General features: G+C 47.1%; 1 protein-coding gene across 1 annotated transcript in view; it reads right to left on the bottom strand.

Annotated features, from left to right (window-relative positions):
• The window catches only part of LOC139055666 (neprilysin-1-like), a 448,216-nt gene that overhangs the window by 18,688 nt on the left and 411,017 nt on the right, over positions 1–18,511 (bottom strand). The window contains exons 16-17 of the mRNA XM_070533195.1: positions 14,965–15,101; positions 1,864–1,929 (exon numbers count right to left, since the gene is read on the bottom strand). Coding sequence (XP_070389296.1) covers positions 1,864–1,929; positions 14,965–15,101 — 203 coding nt within the window. The remainder of the gene's footprint in view (positions 1–1,863; positions 1,930–14,964; positions 15,102–18,511) is intronic.

The following is an 18,511-nucleotide window of genomic DNA, read 5'->3' as shown; positions in this document are numbered from 1 at the left end:
TACGTAGGATAGCAATCTTCACAGATACGTGTGCTCCAATGTCGACGAGTGCTTGGACAGGTACGCCGTCTATTTTACCGTCAATTGCATTTCTCCTTGTGGGCACAGACAGAGGACGTGCTGCAGTAGTCAGCAATGCAGCACCACCTCCGAGGGCTGCATTTCCTAGTTATCCGGAAGGGTGCGGCCAAAAGCCACAGGGGACGAATGGCGACGTGGCTGCGGTGAACGGGAAGATGGGCGACGTGTTTGCGGTGAACGAGACTGGTGTCCGCGCGGCGATGGTGACCGGCTGTACCACGTGTTCCTAGCAGAGTTATCGGTGCTGTTAGACTCGGCGGTGGGCTTAACATTGCGGCATGCATTTACTTCAAAACGGTTTAGGTTGGTCGGCGTGCTAGGTGTTGAGGGCCACGAGTTGCGACAGTATCGGGCGATATGACCTATGCGTCGACAGGTGAAAATATCGGCTGGTCGTCCGCGGTTCTCCACTCAGTCGGGTTGGGATAACGCGGATAGAAGCGTCGGGGTTGTGCGGAAATAGTAGACCGCAAGAAATCCGTTTGCTCTGGGATTGGCGACAGCACACACAGAATGTAAACCAACGTTTTCAGTTTCCTGGCGAACAATGGCTTGTACGAGGGGAACTGAAAATGTGGCAGCATCAGGGCTACGCGAACAAAAAGCTGCGGGCGCCATCGCGTCCAGTTAACGTCTAACGTTTCGCACCAGGTCATCTGATGACGACGTAAGCTGCTGTGTGGGTTGATCTTCAGACGTCGGCGTTGCGGCAGTATTGGGAAATCTGGCGAATGGTTGCAAGAGGCGTCGGCTTTTGGCCTGCTCGAATTGTCAGCACTGTTTAATGATTGCATCAACTGTAGATGGACATTTGCACATGAGCAGGTTAAACGCGTCGTCAGCAATGCCTTTAAGCATGTGCCCGACCTTCTCAGCTTCTGTCATGTCGTGATCGGCTTTACGACAAAGTGCCAGCACGTCCTGGATGTACCAAACATAGGACTGCGTGGGGGATTGGGCACGGGAGGCCAGTTTCTATTTTGCGACAATTTTACGGCCGGCTGGTTTGCCAAACAAGCAGTGGCATAGCTAGGTCGTCTGGCACCCGGGGCCTATGGTCACCCCCCCCTTCAGTGGGGGGGGGGGGGTGACCATAGGCCCCGGGTGCCCATGGGGGGGTGAGGGTGAGTGAAGTTGCAGGATCCTTTCCCGCCGTGGCACCCTGCACCTCCACCAATATGTTAAGAGAATGCTGGGAGTATAGAAGATTGTGTTTACAATATTTAAACGAGTCAGAGTCGTTAAGATGGCTTAACCACCAACAACAAGCAGCAGCCAGCGTCCCGCGATCTCCTTCTTCCTCTCTTCCTTCATCCTTCCGTAACACTATGATTCATAAAAATCGGGCTCCTCGGTTAATGGCCTTTTTTATCGTCCTAATGTATGTGCCATTTGTTGTGGAACGACTGTCAGAAACGCAGATGAATTGTTTTAATGAGGGTGGTGTTTTCTGAGATTTGAAGCGTGATCTAAACCTTCATCTATAGTCGCAACCCATTACATCCTTTTAGAAGAGATGTTGCAAGATACTAACCGCTGAAGGTTAAATAATTATTCAACTTGCTTTCAACAAGACGCTTAGATTTTCCTTCATTGTCTCTCTCTCTCTCTCTCACACACACACACAAACACATATACGTTCAAAATTCAGGGGTTCCTTTCCCTCACATTTCCAATAATCCCACTGCCAGGATAGACGCTCGGAGCAATTCAGCTCTAGCATTGGCAGTGCGTGTTCACTGACTCCACTGTTTTTGGGAATGTTTTGCTAAGAAGGCTCACCTCGTAGATGGGCGCAATGACCATGTTGTCCAGGATGTTCTCGGGTAGCGTAGACATGCCGTCAATCTGCGCATGAGACGTACTGACAATGTTTTTCTAAACTATAAAGCAGGACCACTGAACACAAAAGCAAACATGCGCTGCAGGACAAGAGATGACTACGAATGCTATTGATAGAAAGCAACCACAGCAATCAATGTTGCCCAACATTTGTTTATTCATGATAGCCCATATACAGTTGTCATGGATGTAAATTTCTTCTGTTGTAAGACCACATGATTAATAAATTCCACGACACTTTCTCGAAATTTCTTTTTTTCGATCTCGAACACAATGAATATCACGGATGTGTACAACTTGTGCTTTCTACAGCTATGTATATGCCAATGTAAACATATCAAATTAACCTTGCTCATGTTCGTGCCCTCCGCACTGACAGTTGAGAAAACACCCTGTGTAGTAGATTCCACCGCGCGCGAAAAAGATATAAATACGGCACTACTATCTTCATTACCAATAGGGTCTGTTTACTTAACATCACAATCTGACAAATTAGTTTTGTTTAAACTATAGTCGGCGTACTTACAATCTGGCTTTGTGTTCCTACGCTGCTTTGCTGTTCATCGCCGTGGGGCGCCCGGCCACACAATTAAAGGGGATAAATATGTCGACTCTGTGTCCCTGGTCGGCGGCAGCATTTCAACGCCCCACCGATGGAAAGAGCACGCGCGCAACTGAGTTTCACAGCAGACTTACAACAAGCTACTGACAATCTATTGTTTTGTAATATCGCCACGGGACATTCGGATTTTGCAGCTGTGACCATAACGTGACGAACGCTATTGCGCTTACACTTGCGCAAATCGAGCTCTGCACCTTTGAGGGGCCCATCGTATCAGGCAGGGCGATAGCTCACGATAGTCGTGCCTTGGCAGTCTTTAAACACTGGCCACTCGTAATCGATGCTCTCTGTTCGGCGACCGTCGGTCGTGCTCGCACATATTGCTGGGGCCGAACTAGTTTTTTGCGCATTTCTGTTTTGAGGCGCGGTTTAGTACGCGAGAAAACGACAAATGAGAGACAGTGAATCACCGACTATCAACTGTTTAATGACAAGCAAACATCCGCGCAGGTGCTCCAAGGCCAAGGATCGGCGCAGAAAGACAATCACGGCAGCTGTTTTTCTAAACAGCACGTCTCAGCCAAGAGTAAAACGGCAGACACGTCGCTGACGCAGTCTCACTCTTTCCACAGAGAGTGAGTTTCCACAGTGGAAGTGTGGACACTCCCATCGGGCCCAGCGGCCGAATTGATTGCAGCGCACCAAGCGGCTGATGTGAACTGAACCACACTTCAGATTTCGGATTTGGCGGCGCAGTTTGATCGCTGGCTAGTACGTGTTAGGCCAGCTGCACTGATCGGCGCAGAATCTGTTTCTGCTTCTACTACTCAACCGTGCGGAGTCTTTGTGCGGAAAAGTTTTATTTATTAAGTAAAATATATATGATTTTAAGGTAATCGCAAATAGAATCAGGAACACCTTAGACTTCTGTTAACCAAAGGACCATGCAGCATTCCGTAAAGGATACTCAACAATAGACCATATTCACACTATCAATCATGTGATAGAAAAATGTGCGGAATATAACCAACCTTTATATATAGCTTTCATTGATTACGAGAAAGCGTTTGATTCAGTCGAAACCTCATCAGTCATGGAGACATTGCGGAATCAGGGTGTAGACGAGCCGTATGTAAAAATACTGAAAGATATCTATAGCGGCTCCACAGCCACCGTAGTCCTCCATAAAGCAAGCAACAAAATCCCAATAAAGAAAGGCGTCAGGCAGGGAGATACGATCTCTCGAATGTTATTCACAGCATGTTTACAGGAGGTATTCAGAGACCTGGATTGGGAAGAATTGGGGATAAGAGTTAATGGAGAATATCTTAGTAACTTGCGATTCGCTGATGATATTGCATTGTTTAGTAACTCAAGGGACCAGCAGTAACGCATGCTCACTGACCTGGAGAGGCAAAGCCGAAGGGTGGGTCTAAAAATTAATTTGCAGAAAACTAAAGTAATGTTTAACAGTCTCGGAAAAGAACAGCAGCTTGCGATAGGTAGCGAGGCACTAGAAGTGGTAAGGGAATACATCTACTTAGAACAGGTAGTTACCGCGGATCCGGATCATGAGGCTCAAATAATCAGAAGAATAAGAATGGGCTGGGGTGTATTTGTCAGACATTCTCAGATCATGAACAGCAGGTTGCCATTATTCCTCAAGAGAAAAGTGTCTAACAGCTGTCTTACTAGTATTCACGTACTGGAGGCTTACGAAAAGGGTTTTACATAAATTGAAGACGACGCAACGAGCTACGGAAAGAAGAATGATGGGTGTAACTTTAAGGGATAAGAAAAGAGCAAATTGGGTGAGGGAGCAAACGCGAGTTAATGACATCTTAGTTGAAATCAAGAAAAAGAAAAGGGCAAGGACATGTAATGAGGAGGGAAGATAATTGATGGTCATTAAGGGTTACGGACTTGATTCCAAGGGAAGGGAAGCGTAGCAGGGGGCGGCAGAAAGTTAGGTGTGCGGATGAGATTAAGAAGTTTGCAGGGACAACATGGCCACAATTAGTACATAACCGGAGTAGTTGGAGAAGTATAGGAGAGGCCTTCCCTGCAGTGGGTGCACCAGGCTGATGATGATGATGGTATGATTGCGAGCGATCTTTACAAGCCTCCATCGAATGTGACCTCTGTGCAACATGCAATTCCATAAAGTTGGAGAAAGACGTCTTGGGAAAATGAGGAACTGTTTATTTCGTTCTATGAAAATGCTCATTCCGGGCTTATTGTGTGTTCATCTGAAGTTGTGTCACCGGGTAAGCAGCAGTAGTTCCCGTTCGAAGGTCCAACGGACGGTATAAGCTCGAAATGTAAATTACAAGCACGTGCAATAGTGATATTTATATTTTATAGGAAAACTGCGTGTAGAGGCGAAATGTGCGAAAGTGGTGAATGGGCGGCATTACAAACAAAAGCAATTCGCGTTTACATACATGGCGTAGAAAGTAACCGACTCATCCCAAACAATGCCGTAAAGAATATTTTCCCCTTCTTGCAATGGTAAATAAAAGCGTTCTCAAAACGGCTCAGGTGAACGACGAGTCACTGCAAGCGTGCAGGGAATGATCAAGATAGAACCAAAAGGGGCCAGTATCGTTCTGTGTCAGACAGCGTCCTGTACCGAACGTTAAAAAACAAGAAAGGCTGCTTTTTCGAACAGCTTGTAGTTCCCCAAAAGTATCGTGGTGCACTTTTCTATTTGGTTCACAGCAATAGGTGGATTAGGAATAAGCAAAACTAAGAGCAGACTACTGAACGACTACTACTGGCCGATGTGCATCAAGAAATCTGAGCAAGGGGTACATTCCCGCAGTGTTTGCCCAAGCACCGGACGCCAAGGTACCTTTGGTCCGAGTGCCTTTGATTGGCGAACCTTTTCGCAGATTGGCAGTCGACATTGTTGGTCCATTACCAGTAACAGCAGCGGGCAGTTGTGTTACCGGAATTAAGCTCCACAGCAGTTGTAAACGCGCTACTCGGCGTCTTTGCGAGAATCGGATTTCCCAGTGAAATCCAATGCGACCAACGTTCTGTGTTTACAAGCGCGCTTACCACGACATTCTTGCAGAAATCTGGCATATCCATTCACCACAGCTATGCCTACAACCCGCAAAGCAATGAAGTCGAAAAACTTCACTTAGTAATGAAGCGGATTCTGCGCGCGCTCTGCTTCGTGAATGGCACCGACTGGGATGGGGCTGTTCGTGCAACGCTCTTTGCTCTGCGCTCCATCACTGACGAAGCAATTGGATTCACCCTGGCGGAACTTGCTTACGGTCGAGCGCTTCGCTCCCCGCTCACCTTGCTAAAAGTGGGAAGACGAATTTTTAGACAAATCCGTTGTCGAGCACGTGCTGACATTGTTCGAACGCCTACGGGAATCGCAAGAAGTGGCCCAGATCAGCATGGCAGAAGCGCAGCAAGACACAAAAGTGCACCACGACAGATCTGCACGCACTCGAACCTTGAAAGAAGGCGACAAAGTGCTGATGTTGAATTCGTCGAAGGCAAATAAATTGGGAGTAGCATGGGATGCGCCAGTCACGATTAAGCAAAAGCTTTCCGGCACAAATTACTTGGTAACGACGCCCGGTGAACGCAAGGACGTGACAGCACTGCAATCTAATGAAGCCATTTATCCAACGCACGGAGACATTAAGCATCGTCCTAAACGAACCAGACGAAATGAATGTTCCAGTCCCTCAAGTACGGACCCCTTGCTCTTGCCCGTCAACAGAAAAAATACTCGAATCTGTCGCTAAACAAGCTTCTTTAACAATCAATCAAAGCAAGGAGTTAAAAGTGCTTGTACACTATTTCAGCGATTTGTTCAGTCCCTATCCCGGTAGGGCAAACCTTGTGGAACACGACATTGAATTGACATCTGACCAACCATTCCGTACAAGGATGCAGATTTTCGCCCTGTCATGAGAGGCTGTTGAACGATTGCGTTCAGAACATGTCGACACTGAGTCTAATTGTTCCACGGGAAAGCAAGAACGTGTCGCCGATGTTTATCGTAGAAAGTCCTAGCAAGGAACCCCGACCCTGCATTGACTATCGTAAGCTGAATGCGATAACCAAAAGAAGGACGTGTCCCAATCGTAAATTCGTAAGCGAGAAAGTTTCTGCGGCGCAGTACATTTCTACGTTAGATATGGTACGATGGATGGATGTTATGAGCGTCCCCTTTGGAACCGGGCGGTGGGTTGCGCCACCAAGCTTTTCATATTATGCTGCCTAATGTCCTACCTAGGTTAAACAATGAAAAAAAAACACACTAGGTATGTGGCTTCTCGCAAGCGCCACTCACGAAGAACGCCAGTAAGCTCGCCACTTTCATGACTCCGGCAGGAACATATCGCCCTCTGGTGCTAACTTTTGGCGTCAAGAATGCACCATTTGTATGTTCAAAACTAACGAATCAAGTGGTCACAGGCACCGACTCTCCCGCTGTGCCCTACCTCGATGACATCGCTGTTTTCTCGAGCATCTCACAACAGAATTTGGAACATTTGCAGCAGGTATGCCTTTGATCCGTGAAGCAGGGTTGTCTCAAACTGAGCAAACGTGTTCTTGCAAGCACTGAAGTCCACCACTTGGGGCATGTTGTTCGCACAAGGGAAGCGACGCTCTTCCGTACTAAAAGTTGAGGTAATCACTAGCTTTCCTTTGTCAAAAACAGACTAACTTGCGTTCCTTTTTGGGTTTAGCTGACTCCTACAGAAGTTACATTCGAAACTTCACACATATCGCTAGTCCTATCACAGACGCTCTGCGCAAGACCGAGCCCACTATAGTGCGCTGGAATACGGTGCGTAAGGACGCATTTGCTGCAATTCAAAAGTTCCTTGTCACCAAACCGGTTCTCGCGGCACCAGGTTACTCTCTCCCTTTGTTAGTTCAGTGTGACGCCAGTGACCGCGGAATAGGCGTTGTTTTAAGTCAGGTGAACGAAAAAGGTGAGGAGCACCCTGTTGTCTACGCGAGTCGAACGCTAACGTCACGCGAGCAAGCCTACAGCACAACAGAAAAAGAATGCGCTTGCTTGGTGTGGGCTCTCGAAAAGCTCTCGTGTCATCTTAAAGGCTCTTCCTTTGTTTTTGAAACCGATCATTCCTCTCAGTGTGGTTGAACCGAATGTCAACCAAGAATGGTCGCTTGATGAAATGGAGTCTAGCACTTCAACAGTTTGATGTCCTAGTGCGGCACAAGAAAGGCAAACGCCATGCAAAGGCTGACTGCCTTAACCGCATTCCCCCCCTCCCCCTCCTTTTTTTTTTGCTCGTGTGCATGCAAGTTGACGCAAGCCTTTTCATTCTCGTGTTAGGTTTTCATGTGTTCTGCTCCCAGAAAATTCAACTGCCGGGCTTTCCTAAACTTGGACGCGAGGTTGCTTCAGACGCAGTTACTGCGCTTCTTCCGCTCTTTCACTAAACCACTTAGATCCTGTCGTGCAGCTGACGGGATGAACCCAGCGCGAGAGGTCTGCGACCGGCTCCCTTTCGCTACGTGCTCAGCATCATTTCGGCACTCAGCGAGAAGTGCTAATTATGAGCGTCGCCTCCTCCTGGGCGTCCCAGCCCCTCTCCACGGGCTTGTTGTTCGAGCCCGGAGACGCGCAGCGCCTTCTTAACCATTTCTGCGACGTCTAGCATAACTTGCCCGCCTTTGCCACCATGCACCTCGGCGTCTTCACCCATTGCAAGCGCAAGGACCATGTGTTCGCGCAAAACGCGTCAATGCTGTGCTTGGACAATCTTGTTTCCATCATTGGCTACCTGTTCCGACCTCCAGTTGTTCAAGAAGCGTCATCCTCTTGAAGGCCTCCAGAAATGGGTAGCTTTGGCCGATCTGTGATATTCGCGGTGCTGGTCTCATTCTACGTTGGGGCCTGCAGATAAAATTGCCCCGCTTGCTGCGATATTTTTTCTTTTTTGCCATGCCCTTATTGGCTACTTAGCGCACATGAAGCGCGTCGCTGGAGGAATAAATTAAACATTTCTTACTGTTCAAGGCTATACGGATTCTGAAGGCTTCCCTACATCCCGCAGGAACCTGCTGCACTGCCGCAGGCTGGACTGCACAACGACAAAGCACCTGATATGTGTGCTTTCACAAAGGTGCGTACAAAACTGGCACCACCTTGCGAGTTGTAGGATACGTTTATGTAGTATGCAATCATTTTACTGTATTGCCGTTTTCAGGACTTCTAGTGGCTGATCACGAATTTTATATTTTGGTGGAGTGCCCTCAGTTTAGTGAACGCACCTAAAGTAGCCTCCTCTGAGTTAAATATAATTGGGGGCTTGAATAATTATGCCTGATATACTCCGTATAAACTTTATATTAATCTAGGCAAATTGCCTTTTTAAGAACCGCGAATTAAGGTTTCGTGCTATTAATAACGCGCTCTAGAGCATCTAGAAAAATGTGTTCTACCCCCTGAAGACATAGTTTAGGCAAAAAGTGCCTTAAGCAATGCTTTCGCACAAAAGTTGTATCATCAAGAGTTTGACAGAAGCCTGTCTGGTTGGCATGAATTATGACGAAGAATGGCATACACCAATCAAAGGGAACAATAAAAGCAATACATTTCGGCTTCCATATGTAAGCCTTCTTCGTAATGGGGCAAAATAGTAGAAGTCCATTTTTTATGTATGCCTTAGCATAAGACGGGGGAGGGTTCCTTGGTTCAGTTGAGGGTGTGTCTGGTTGATTGTACCTCTAGGGATTCCGGGGACAGACATGGCTTCCAGTTTCTTTCCTGCCCGATTATACTAAAGTTCATCCAGTCACCATTGTATTTAGTCGTTGCTGGATGCTCTGCCAAGCATTTGATGCCACTCTTTTCTTATCCACATCGTTTTTTTTTTTTTGGCACAGCCGTTGTTTAAAGCTGCCTATCACCACAATGCATATATCATTCATATCTGAAAGCTCAGAATTTATGTCAGTAAAATTGTTGTTACGGTTTATTACTGGGATGGTTGTCTTGTTGGCTAAGCATGGTTCGTCACTGGGATGAGTCTCTTGTTTGTTTAGCTTCTTGCCAGGTTCTTGTGGATTTCATTTTGTGCACAATGAGATGTTCCAAACGAACCTTGCATATACATGAAAACGAGATTTACAACAGAGATTGCATATATGCAAGGGCACATATATCTGTGAATAAAATACTCGAGCATCATTCGTGCCTATAGAAAAAAAAGTTATCCCTTCTCGAGGCCATGGCTGCTTGAACTAATCAAACACCAAGCCAAGGTCTTTTATAATCACTATTCTTGATATCTAAATGCTTATGCGGCATGTACGAACCGCTTGCTTTAATTTTCGACTAGGATGAGCTGTGTAAAATTTATAGTTGGGTAATAATTGCAATAATTAACTCATTTCACCTCTCTTCTAATGACTCTAAAAAAGAGATGCTTCTACCTTGACAAACCTATTATGAAATTAGTTTGTTGAGGCCCAATATACAGGACTTTCTAAACTGAAGCTATCAGTAACTATTAAAGACTACGCTACCTATAAAAATGCTGCTTGTGTATGTTGTTTGTTCACTTTGTCAGAGAAAATCACTACACCCAAGTGTAGTCAGTAAACTGAAAACTGCATGTCTGGAAGGGGAAGTCAGACAATTGCATTCGAAGACAACTGCATCTTGTTTGATACTTCTCGAGCACTTGCACGTCACTAATCAGCTTGACGCTTGGCCCACCACTCAATCAAGCTCGAAGCTTTGAGTGTCTGCTAATCACTAGAACAGCCCCAGATGTCACTCTGTGTCAAGGGGTAACACGCATTTACTTAGATTTAGACAGATGCATGTCGTTTTTTTTGTACTTAAGTTCCCGTCTTAGGTGAAAGTGCGCAGCTCAGCACAATGCATGCATGGGAAACGTAAGGCTGTTTTATTCTTGAAAATGAATCAGCAAGTAGTAGCTCTGGCCATTTTTGCGAACCTTACCCTATTTCCTAACCATTCCTTGATCAAAACTATATAAAATGAATGTGCGCCTGTTCTACTGTTTCACAGGTAGACATCTGTGACGGGGTATATTTTGATAAGGGCCTGCTGAAGAGGCTGCGCATGGATGCTAACAATTCAGGCTTGCAGTTCGCGGGGGCCTCTCTAAAGCAATTTTTAGAAAACAATTTGTTGAAGGGCGATTCTTTTTGGGCGGTCGTCAAATTCCCATAAAAGCCTTGCACAGAAACAGCCGTTGGATTCCAGGAAGGTCAACGCCATACTAGGTACGTGTGTGAAAAAGAAGCATCTTAATATTGTTTGTGCAGTTTTCAACAAAACTCTTTCCACGGAAATTTCAGTGCTATCTTACGGTAGTGCTTGCTTTCCTGGAAAAAATACCTATTAGCCTGATTATATTAGCATATTGTCGCGGTACAACGCGGACAGAACACAGGGAGACGTCTGCACGAACAACAGGACAATCTGTTCAAAAACAAACAGAACAGAGACACGTCTTCTTCGTCATCACCCAATCTCACTCTGACCCACTAGGCGGAGTCCGTTAGTGCCCATCGTCGTCGTCGTCTGCATAGAATACACGCGTCAATATTATAATACAAGCTTTTCCAACGTAACTGCAGAACTGTCATTACTGTTGGCATGTGTATTTTTGTGATAGAAGCCCTGGTCATATGAATGCACTGATAACCCAATGTACTGCCTTGTGGAAAGCTAACATGTTTAGCAACAAGCTCACTTTGACAATGTCTGCCTGCACAGCAAAGGCATTTTACAATCTTGTTGCACAACGCCCCTAATGCCTGTTCAACTGCTTACACGTTGCTTGTATCATTTCTTCATTCTTAAGTGCCGCACTTAAATCAAATCGTCTATGTACCTATGCCTAAGCAAAGCTGTGACACAGTTTCGACAGGCACCTTGCCTCTCCTAAGATAATTCACACACATGAAACTTCCATGTACTGGTCACGATACAAATATGAAAGTTCATTACACTGATGTTGATTTGCAGCTTTTGTTTGTAGATGACTATTTGTATGATAGTGCTTATGTGTCGTGTGTTGGTGTTGCGCACATCCACCCCGCTTCCAGCTCTAATGCACTATTTCAGCCATTTTTGCGCTTTAGAAGGACTTTGCACAAAACGGGTGGAGTTGTTGAGAGCTCACATGGGTAAAAGCTTGCATCTTGTGCATTTTCGTTCTCAGAAACAGATGCATGGTGTATTGCAGTGTCACAGTAATGAAACCAATATATTGCCTTTTTTCCCCTCTTTTCTGGACTACACAACGCCACATTGTAGTGTCCTACCAGGGGAACTCAAAAACACATTGTCTCTATTACTATCACGGGGCTATTAAACGTATGAATTCAAGCACACATATAAACGTGTCTTCTTATGCTGTATGCCACACCTGGTCAATTGGCAACGTGTGACACCTGCCTTTTTTTAGCGCCTGCTTCTTTGAGGAGAACAATTCCTGTACGTATTCACTATATACCTTACAATGGCCAGTATACTAATGTTTCTTGACAAACGTCAAGCTAATTCATGCTGCATCAATATGGACAATAAGTAGCTTTCATTAAAACTTGCATGCTATTCACTAAATAATTACTGTAGTCAGTTGAATTGTATATCTTCTTTAAAATGGCAATAAACGTACGTTACTCAGAACGTCATTACAGTGCTAACTGAAGTCCAACAAGGAGTTCTTGGGCAGTTGCAAAGAGCTTTTTAGGAAGTACATAAAAATTTATTCAGGCATAATGAAATGTTTGTAAATCCTTGCAATATAATCATGGCCAATGGTTGACATTATGTTACTGGCAGGTTACTTGGATGTATAGAGGTGGTTAATAAATAGTCGGTTCGCAGTTTTTAGGAAGGACACAAAAATTAATTCAGAGATAATAAAAGGTTAAGCTTGCTATATGTATCCGTGTCCAATAGTTGACAGGACATTACTAGGAAGTTGTTAGGATTCATAAAGGCGGTTGACACGTTCTACGTACTTAAGATAATAAGCAGTCGGCAAGAATTTAATCGACATTTTGTCTATTTCTCCAATTCAATATTGGTGACCAATAGTCGGTAGGATGTTGCTAGGAAGTTCTTACGGTGTCTAAAGACGGGTTATGTTCTCTCCATAGGTTCTTGTAACATTTGTCTAATGACGTTTTATTCAATGTTACTAAAAATTTTTGTAAGGGTTGTAAGGGCATCTCTGTGCTACGTGACCGTTTCGCCTGTTATTAAACATCGCAAGTCGCGATTTCCTTGCGTTCAACAGGAAGCTTCGTCTTCCTGTCTAAATATTTGCCAATGTGCACCGTGTAATTGCGATATAACTTGTGCGACTGTCACGCCCACTCTCTAGCTTTCTACGCGATTCCCTGTGTCCTGTCAGTGGTTGCGCTTATTTCACTTGTGCTTACTTATAATGCTGCAGTGGCCTGTAGGATGCAATGCTTGTTTTAACTCGTCTGCCTCAGTAAAAAAAAAACAACAACAGGATACTCTGCTGTCTCCAACGTCGTTCTTCCGTTTTATTAGTAAAGATCACTCTAGCAATTCTGCCTCGTCTTTTGTCACATTACAATAATTAGTCTCCTGGGCTTTCCATCCCGCCTATTGCCACTTCAGCGTTTGGAATATTCTTTCTTGCTTTCCGTTTGACAATGTGCAGCGCTAGTCTCTTTCGTGCATCCTGATCATCTTTTGCACTCCCGTGCTTTATGACAGCTACAGGCCCCAATAACTTAGGCGGTCGTGCTTGGCACAGAGGGGTAGGAGTAAAGGTCGCCACTCGGCAGCGAATATTTCGACTCACTCGCTCACAGCTTTCGACCGCACGCGATGGCGGCAGAGCAGCTGCTGTGTTCCATACTGACGAGAAATAGCGCGAAGGAAAAAAAAATGCAAGGGACCAGAACGAAACACGATACGAGCGTAGACTAGCAACTGTAGTTTGTCAGAGACACAATTACTGTATACAATGGCACAAACCCGTGTAAAAGCTTAAAGATAAGCGCCTATATCATACATTTCTAGCTTATGCAGCCTCACAGGTGGTCTTGCAACGCACATGTCACTGGACTGGTGAATAAAGAATGATTCAGCACTCTGCCGCACAGTCCCATATTTCTGCCTTGACAACACCTTGATTGCATTCAGCAACAGTTTATTCCTTGCAATATAGGCACAAATTAAACCTGGGCCACCCTTTCAACGATGCTCTGTGGTCCCTTAATCGGTTATTCAAATACCGTCTGGTTTGGCCGATGTACCACTTCCCGCCGGACAGGCGAATGTGATCATACCCAGTCCGGATAGCTTTTAGATCTAAATATCGGGATTAGGTGCGACCATGCTTGTAAGTAGTATTCACGAGGTCTCTAAGCCCGTTTTTAATTTCCGCTCTGGTCATTCGACGTTAGTGGAGAACGGCATTGCCACATCTTGCTTGGAATCTGCCTTGCGATAGTCGTGCTCGCATTGAATGACTGATGCTTTTTCTAACCAGCACAACAGACTTAGGCAATCAAATTATCTAGTGAGTACCTTTGGCTTCCCTCAGTGAAAGATTACTGAGTAATTCAAATCGCAAACGAAGGGCGTCATGACAAGAGATGTTAACGCTAATGTTAAGCCAGTCGCTACTATTCCGTATCCGCACGCTTTGTCTCACCGCGTGTGGTAAGACATGCATGTGGTGAGACGCATGTGGTGAGGCGGTGGTAAGACGATTTGGTGTAAATGTCTTCTTTTAGGCAAGAAATAAGTTGTGCCGCATCTGCACAGCAGTAGCAAGAGAGTTGAAGGCGGTACAGACATAAAAATGCACTGATCATGACGTTAAACACCGTGACAGGTTGGTTGTGCGTGGAAACCGTTACGGTGTATCCCATTCCCCTGTCCTGCGGGAAGTGGTACATCGGCCGAACCGGACCGTGTTTGACGAATTGATTAATGGACCACAGAGCTTATTTCAGAGGGTAATCGTCGGCTTATTTGCGCCCACATTGCAAAGAATGCGAGTGTCTGCTTAATGAAACTAAGTTGTTATCAAGGCATAAAGATAGGACTGCGCAGCAGATTGCTGAATTATTCTATGTTCACAAGTCCGGCGACATGTGCGTCGCGAAGTCGTCTGTGATGTGCATAAGTTAGAAATTGATTATACAGGCGCTAATCTTTAAGCTTCTACAGTTGTGTGTGCCATGGTATATAGTGTATGTATCTCTGACATAAACTGCGGTTGCGAGTCTGCGCTCGTATTGTGTTTATTTCTCGCCCCTCGTTATTTTTTTCGTGCTGTTTTTTCGTCAGTATGGAATACTAACTCAGCCAGCACTTCCATGCTCTTGGTATAACTGCTGGCGCTGCCTACAGGAGTAGTGACGTCCTAATCAAGGGCACTTGTTTCAGTGAAGAACGCTGCCTCGATCACTGGGCGAAGTGATTCACTCACCGTCAGGTTGAGTTCGCGCACGGTGAAGTTTGCGTACTGCTCCACAAGGCAGCGCATGTCTTCCGTCATAGTGCCGTTGGTGCCACCGGGGGGCTCCTGCCACACGGCGCGGCTGCGCTCAGGGTCGTACATGATGCCTGCGAAGATGACGAAACGATTATGCGGCGGTGTTGCAGCTATAGCGTCAGCAACTCAGAGTCCCATAACTTCGTCTTCTTCGTGGATTCAGAAAAGTCGCAGTATTTTCCGAATTGCGATAGCAAATTATTTAACTGCTATACGAAGTACAGCTGCGGCCACGTCTGTGTAGAGCGCGCGAGCAGACGGCTTTGCTCTGCGAGGCGACACCATGCGGCAGTTGCGGGATCTGACGCGCTGTGCCTATGAGCATGCGCGGCCTAATAGACGTGCAGGTCGGCGCACGCGGCTTGAAAACAGAAATTATGTTGGCAAGCGCACGTGTTTTGCCGGTTGTGCGCATTACCCGAGGGCGCCATCTTACTACGCGCGATGACAAGGGAATTGCGCACGTGAGTGATAGCGTGTGCGATTCTGTCAGGGCACTTGATATGAAAAACTATTGCTTCACCAATCCCAGATAATGTTATTGGCCAATGAAATGACAACATCGCATGCGTGCTGCCTATATTAGACATCGAAGTCAAACCTTTTCGCAGAATTTATTCGCAATGGCTCCCCGACTCACAGCGGATGAACGACGCGCAATTGCTATTATGGGGCGCACAATGTCCCAAAGAGCGATAGAGTCGGGCGCGTGTTATCAGCTGAAACGCGAAATCTTTTGGCATGGCGATACCGAGAGCGCCCTGAGGAAGCGTACACATTCGATTAAACGACTGCCCGTTTCAACGTTGCCACTCGTGCAATGCAGTTCTGCATGTCTATTAGGCCACGCATGCTCCTGGGCACAGTGCGTCAGATCCCGCAACTGCCGCACGGTGTCGCCCCGCAGAGCAAGGCCGTCTGCTCGCGCGCTCTACACAGACGTGGCCGCGGCTGTACGTATGGCAGTTTTATCGGCCATATAAACTCATAAATATTCGCTTACAACTTAAATTAACCGGCACAGTATCACGCGCCCACTGCCAAACACAAACACTTCTCACCCGGTGAACGGGGACAGTTGCTCTTGAAACGCTAGCTTGAGGATGAGCGGTAGCAGCAACGAACGAGTTTACCTTCGCATGCCTGTCGCTTCAACACTAACTAGGCGGCGAGAACGCACCCACGCGAAGCTCTCGGTCCTCGGCACACCTAGGCTCTGCCCACATCGCACATCGGTTTCAAGACAGGGTCCGCACGGCCGTGCTCAGCGGCGCCATACCCAGCCGCAGCCCCAGTAGAACGCCCCTCCCACTTTTCCGGTGCTTTGCGCGCGATGGAAGGCGGTGCACTTGCTCCCGTGCGGACGCGAAATCGAGCAACCATCCTCAGCCAGCTTTTGCAAGTTTCGACTTGTACACAAAGCATGCTGCGCGCGGGGCACGCTGTTATCGCACTTTGGCTTTATACGGAGCACTACGGCGTCACCGACGACGACGGCGATAATGCGCCTGGAGTGTCTATATAGTTGCAGCCGCAGTAAAAGGTGGAGTACGAGGAAAATAAAGCGCACGTGAGCCTTTTCTACCACGCGCACCGTTTACTATCTCATCTGGCAGGGATAATCACCGTGACCGCAACTGATTGCACAGCGCTATTCTGATTCACACACGCGGCATTGTTTTCCATCAAAACTGCGCCAGCGGACAAAAAGGCCTCGTACCTGCAGTGATAAGAGGTGTCTCTGCACCATTTCTGCTGGCACGGCCATCGGACAAAAAAGAAAAAAAGAAGACAAAAGAAAGGTGCGGCCTGCCGCTTTAGGCGAGCTGCAATATTCCATAGGCGAAGGCGTCCCAAGCGCGTTCCCCACGCATATTCGATGCCGATCCCAGATGACAGTCCCCGACTGGTGGCCTCGCGGCGGGTGACAGCATTTTCGATGCACGCAACAGGCCATAGCTTCTTTTTTTTTTATCCAGCGGCCGTGCCACTGGTGTTCGTGGCTCCACACAAAGACTGCAGGATGGTGCCTTTAATCTAATGGCGTTTCCTTTGAATATGGTTGCCGACAAAGAACTGCCTGATTGTGGAAGCTACTTATGCGTTATATTTTGGCATAACGGTTCGGCGTTCCCTTTTCCTTTTTTTTCACCAATACGAAAGTTCCATGCTTATATCAACCGCTGACCTTTTTTCACCAACCCCTATAAGGTGGGCATCCCCTGCAGTTTTGGCTGGGTCAGCGTTACGGTTTACTGTGTGCTGTGTCGTCGCCTGGTTTTGAAAGCTTTTATCTTTCGTTGGGAATCAATCAATCAGTGTTTATTTCACTAATATTAAATACTAGGCAAGATTCTCTTGCTGCTGTATAATCGTTTTCGTGGGCCAATCCGGAAGATAGCGTTGTCTATAACACACCGGTAAAACACCACACAGTGGTGCGTTAGAGATTCTAGGGCTCGGAAATAAACGGAGAATTTGAAAAAAATGTGCCTTTTTCTTCTTTTTTTCCAAAGGCATAAAAACTGAAAAGGAAGAGTGCAGTAACTCCCTAGTGGGACTTGTCAGATGTAAGCATTCTTTCCAGTTGTTCACACACACACACACACACACACACACACACACACACACACACACACACACACACACACACACACACACACACACACACACACACGCGCGCACGCACAAACACGCACGCACGCGCGCGCGCGCACACACACACACGCACGCACGCACACACGCACGCACGCACACACGCACACACACGCACACACACACACGCGCGCACGCACAAACACGCACGCACGCGCGCGCGCACGCACACACACACACACGCACGCACACACACACGCACGCACACACACACACACGCACGTACACACGCACGCGCGCACACACACACACACACGCACGCACACACACACGCACGCGTACACACACGCACGCACACACGCACGCACACACGCACGCACACACGCACGCGCGCACACACACACGCACGCACACACACACACGCACACACACACACACACAGCCACGAGACAGCGGCGGGGCGGTACTGTCGGTCGCATCACGACGACAGCGACGAAGCGGCCAGAGGCTTGTGGCGCTTGCAACTTTGCATATAGTGGTAATTTGTAAATACGCGCAACTCGTATAACATCTATCTGGTGGAGGTGTGGGGTAAGGTAGCCTGCGTGCTCGCTCCGTCAACCAAGCACGAAACTTCGAAGCGGCCGCCGTCTTGGTTGGCCGATGATTGCCGACGAAGTGGCGATGGCACAGCAGCCGCAAACGCCTGTGATTATTTCGCACCCATGAGACCCGGGAACCCTTTCTGCTACAGATGGCTTGGATGTCGTAGACTGAATCGACACGTACGAGCGCGTCAGCGACCACTACAGGTGGGACCCCACGCTGAGGTTAGCCAACGTGATTTTCTACCTGAAAGGAACGGCACGCGTGTGGTACTATGACG

Source organism: Dermacentor albipictus, chromosome 2, assembly GCF_038994185.2.
Source record: "Dermacentor albipictus isolate Rhodes 1998 colony chromosome 2, USDA_Dalb.pri_finalv2, whole genome shotgun sequence".
Lineage (NCBI taxonomy): Eukaryota > Metazoa > Arthropoda > Arachnida > Ixodida > Ixodidae > Dermacentor > Dermacentor albipictus.
This window is presented reverse-complemented; position numbering and strand designations above follow the sequence as displayed.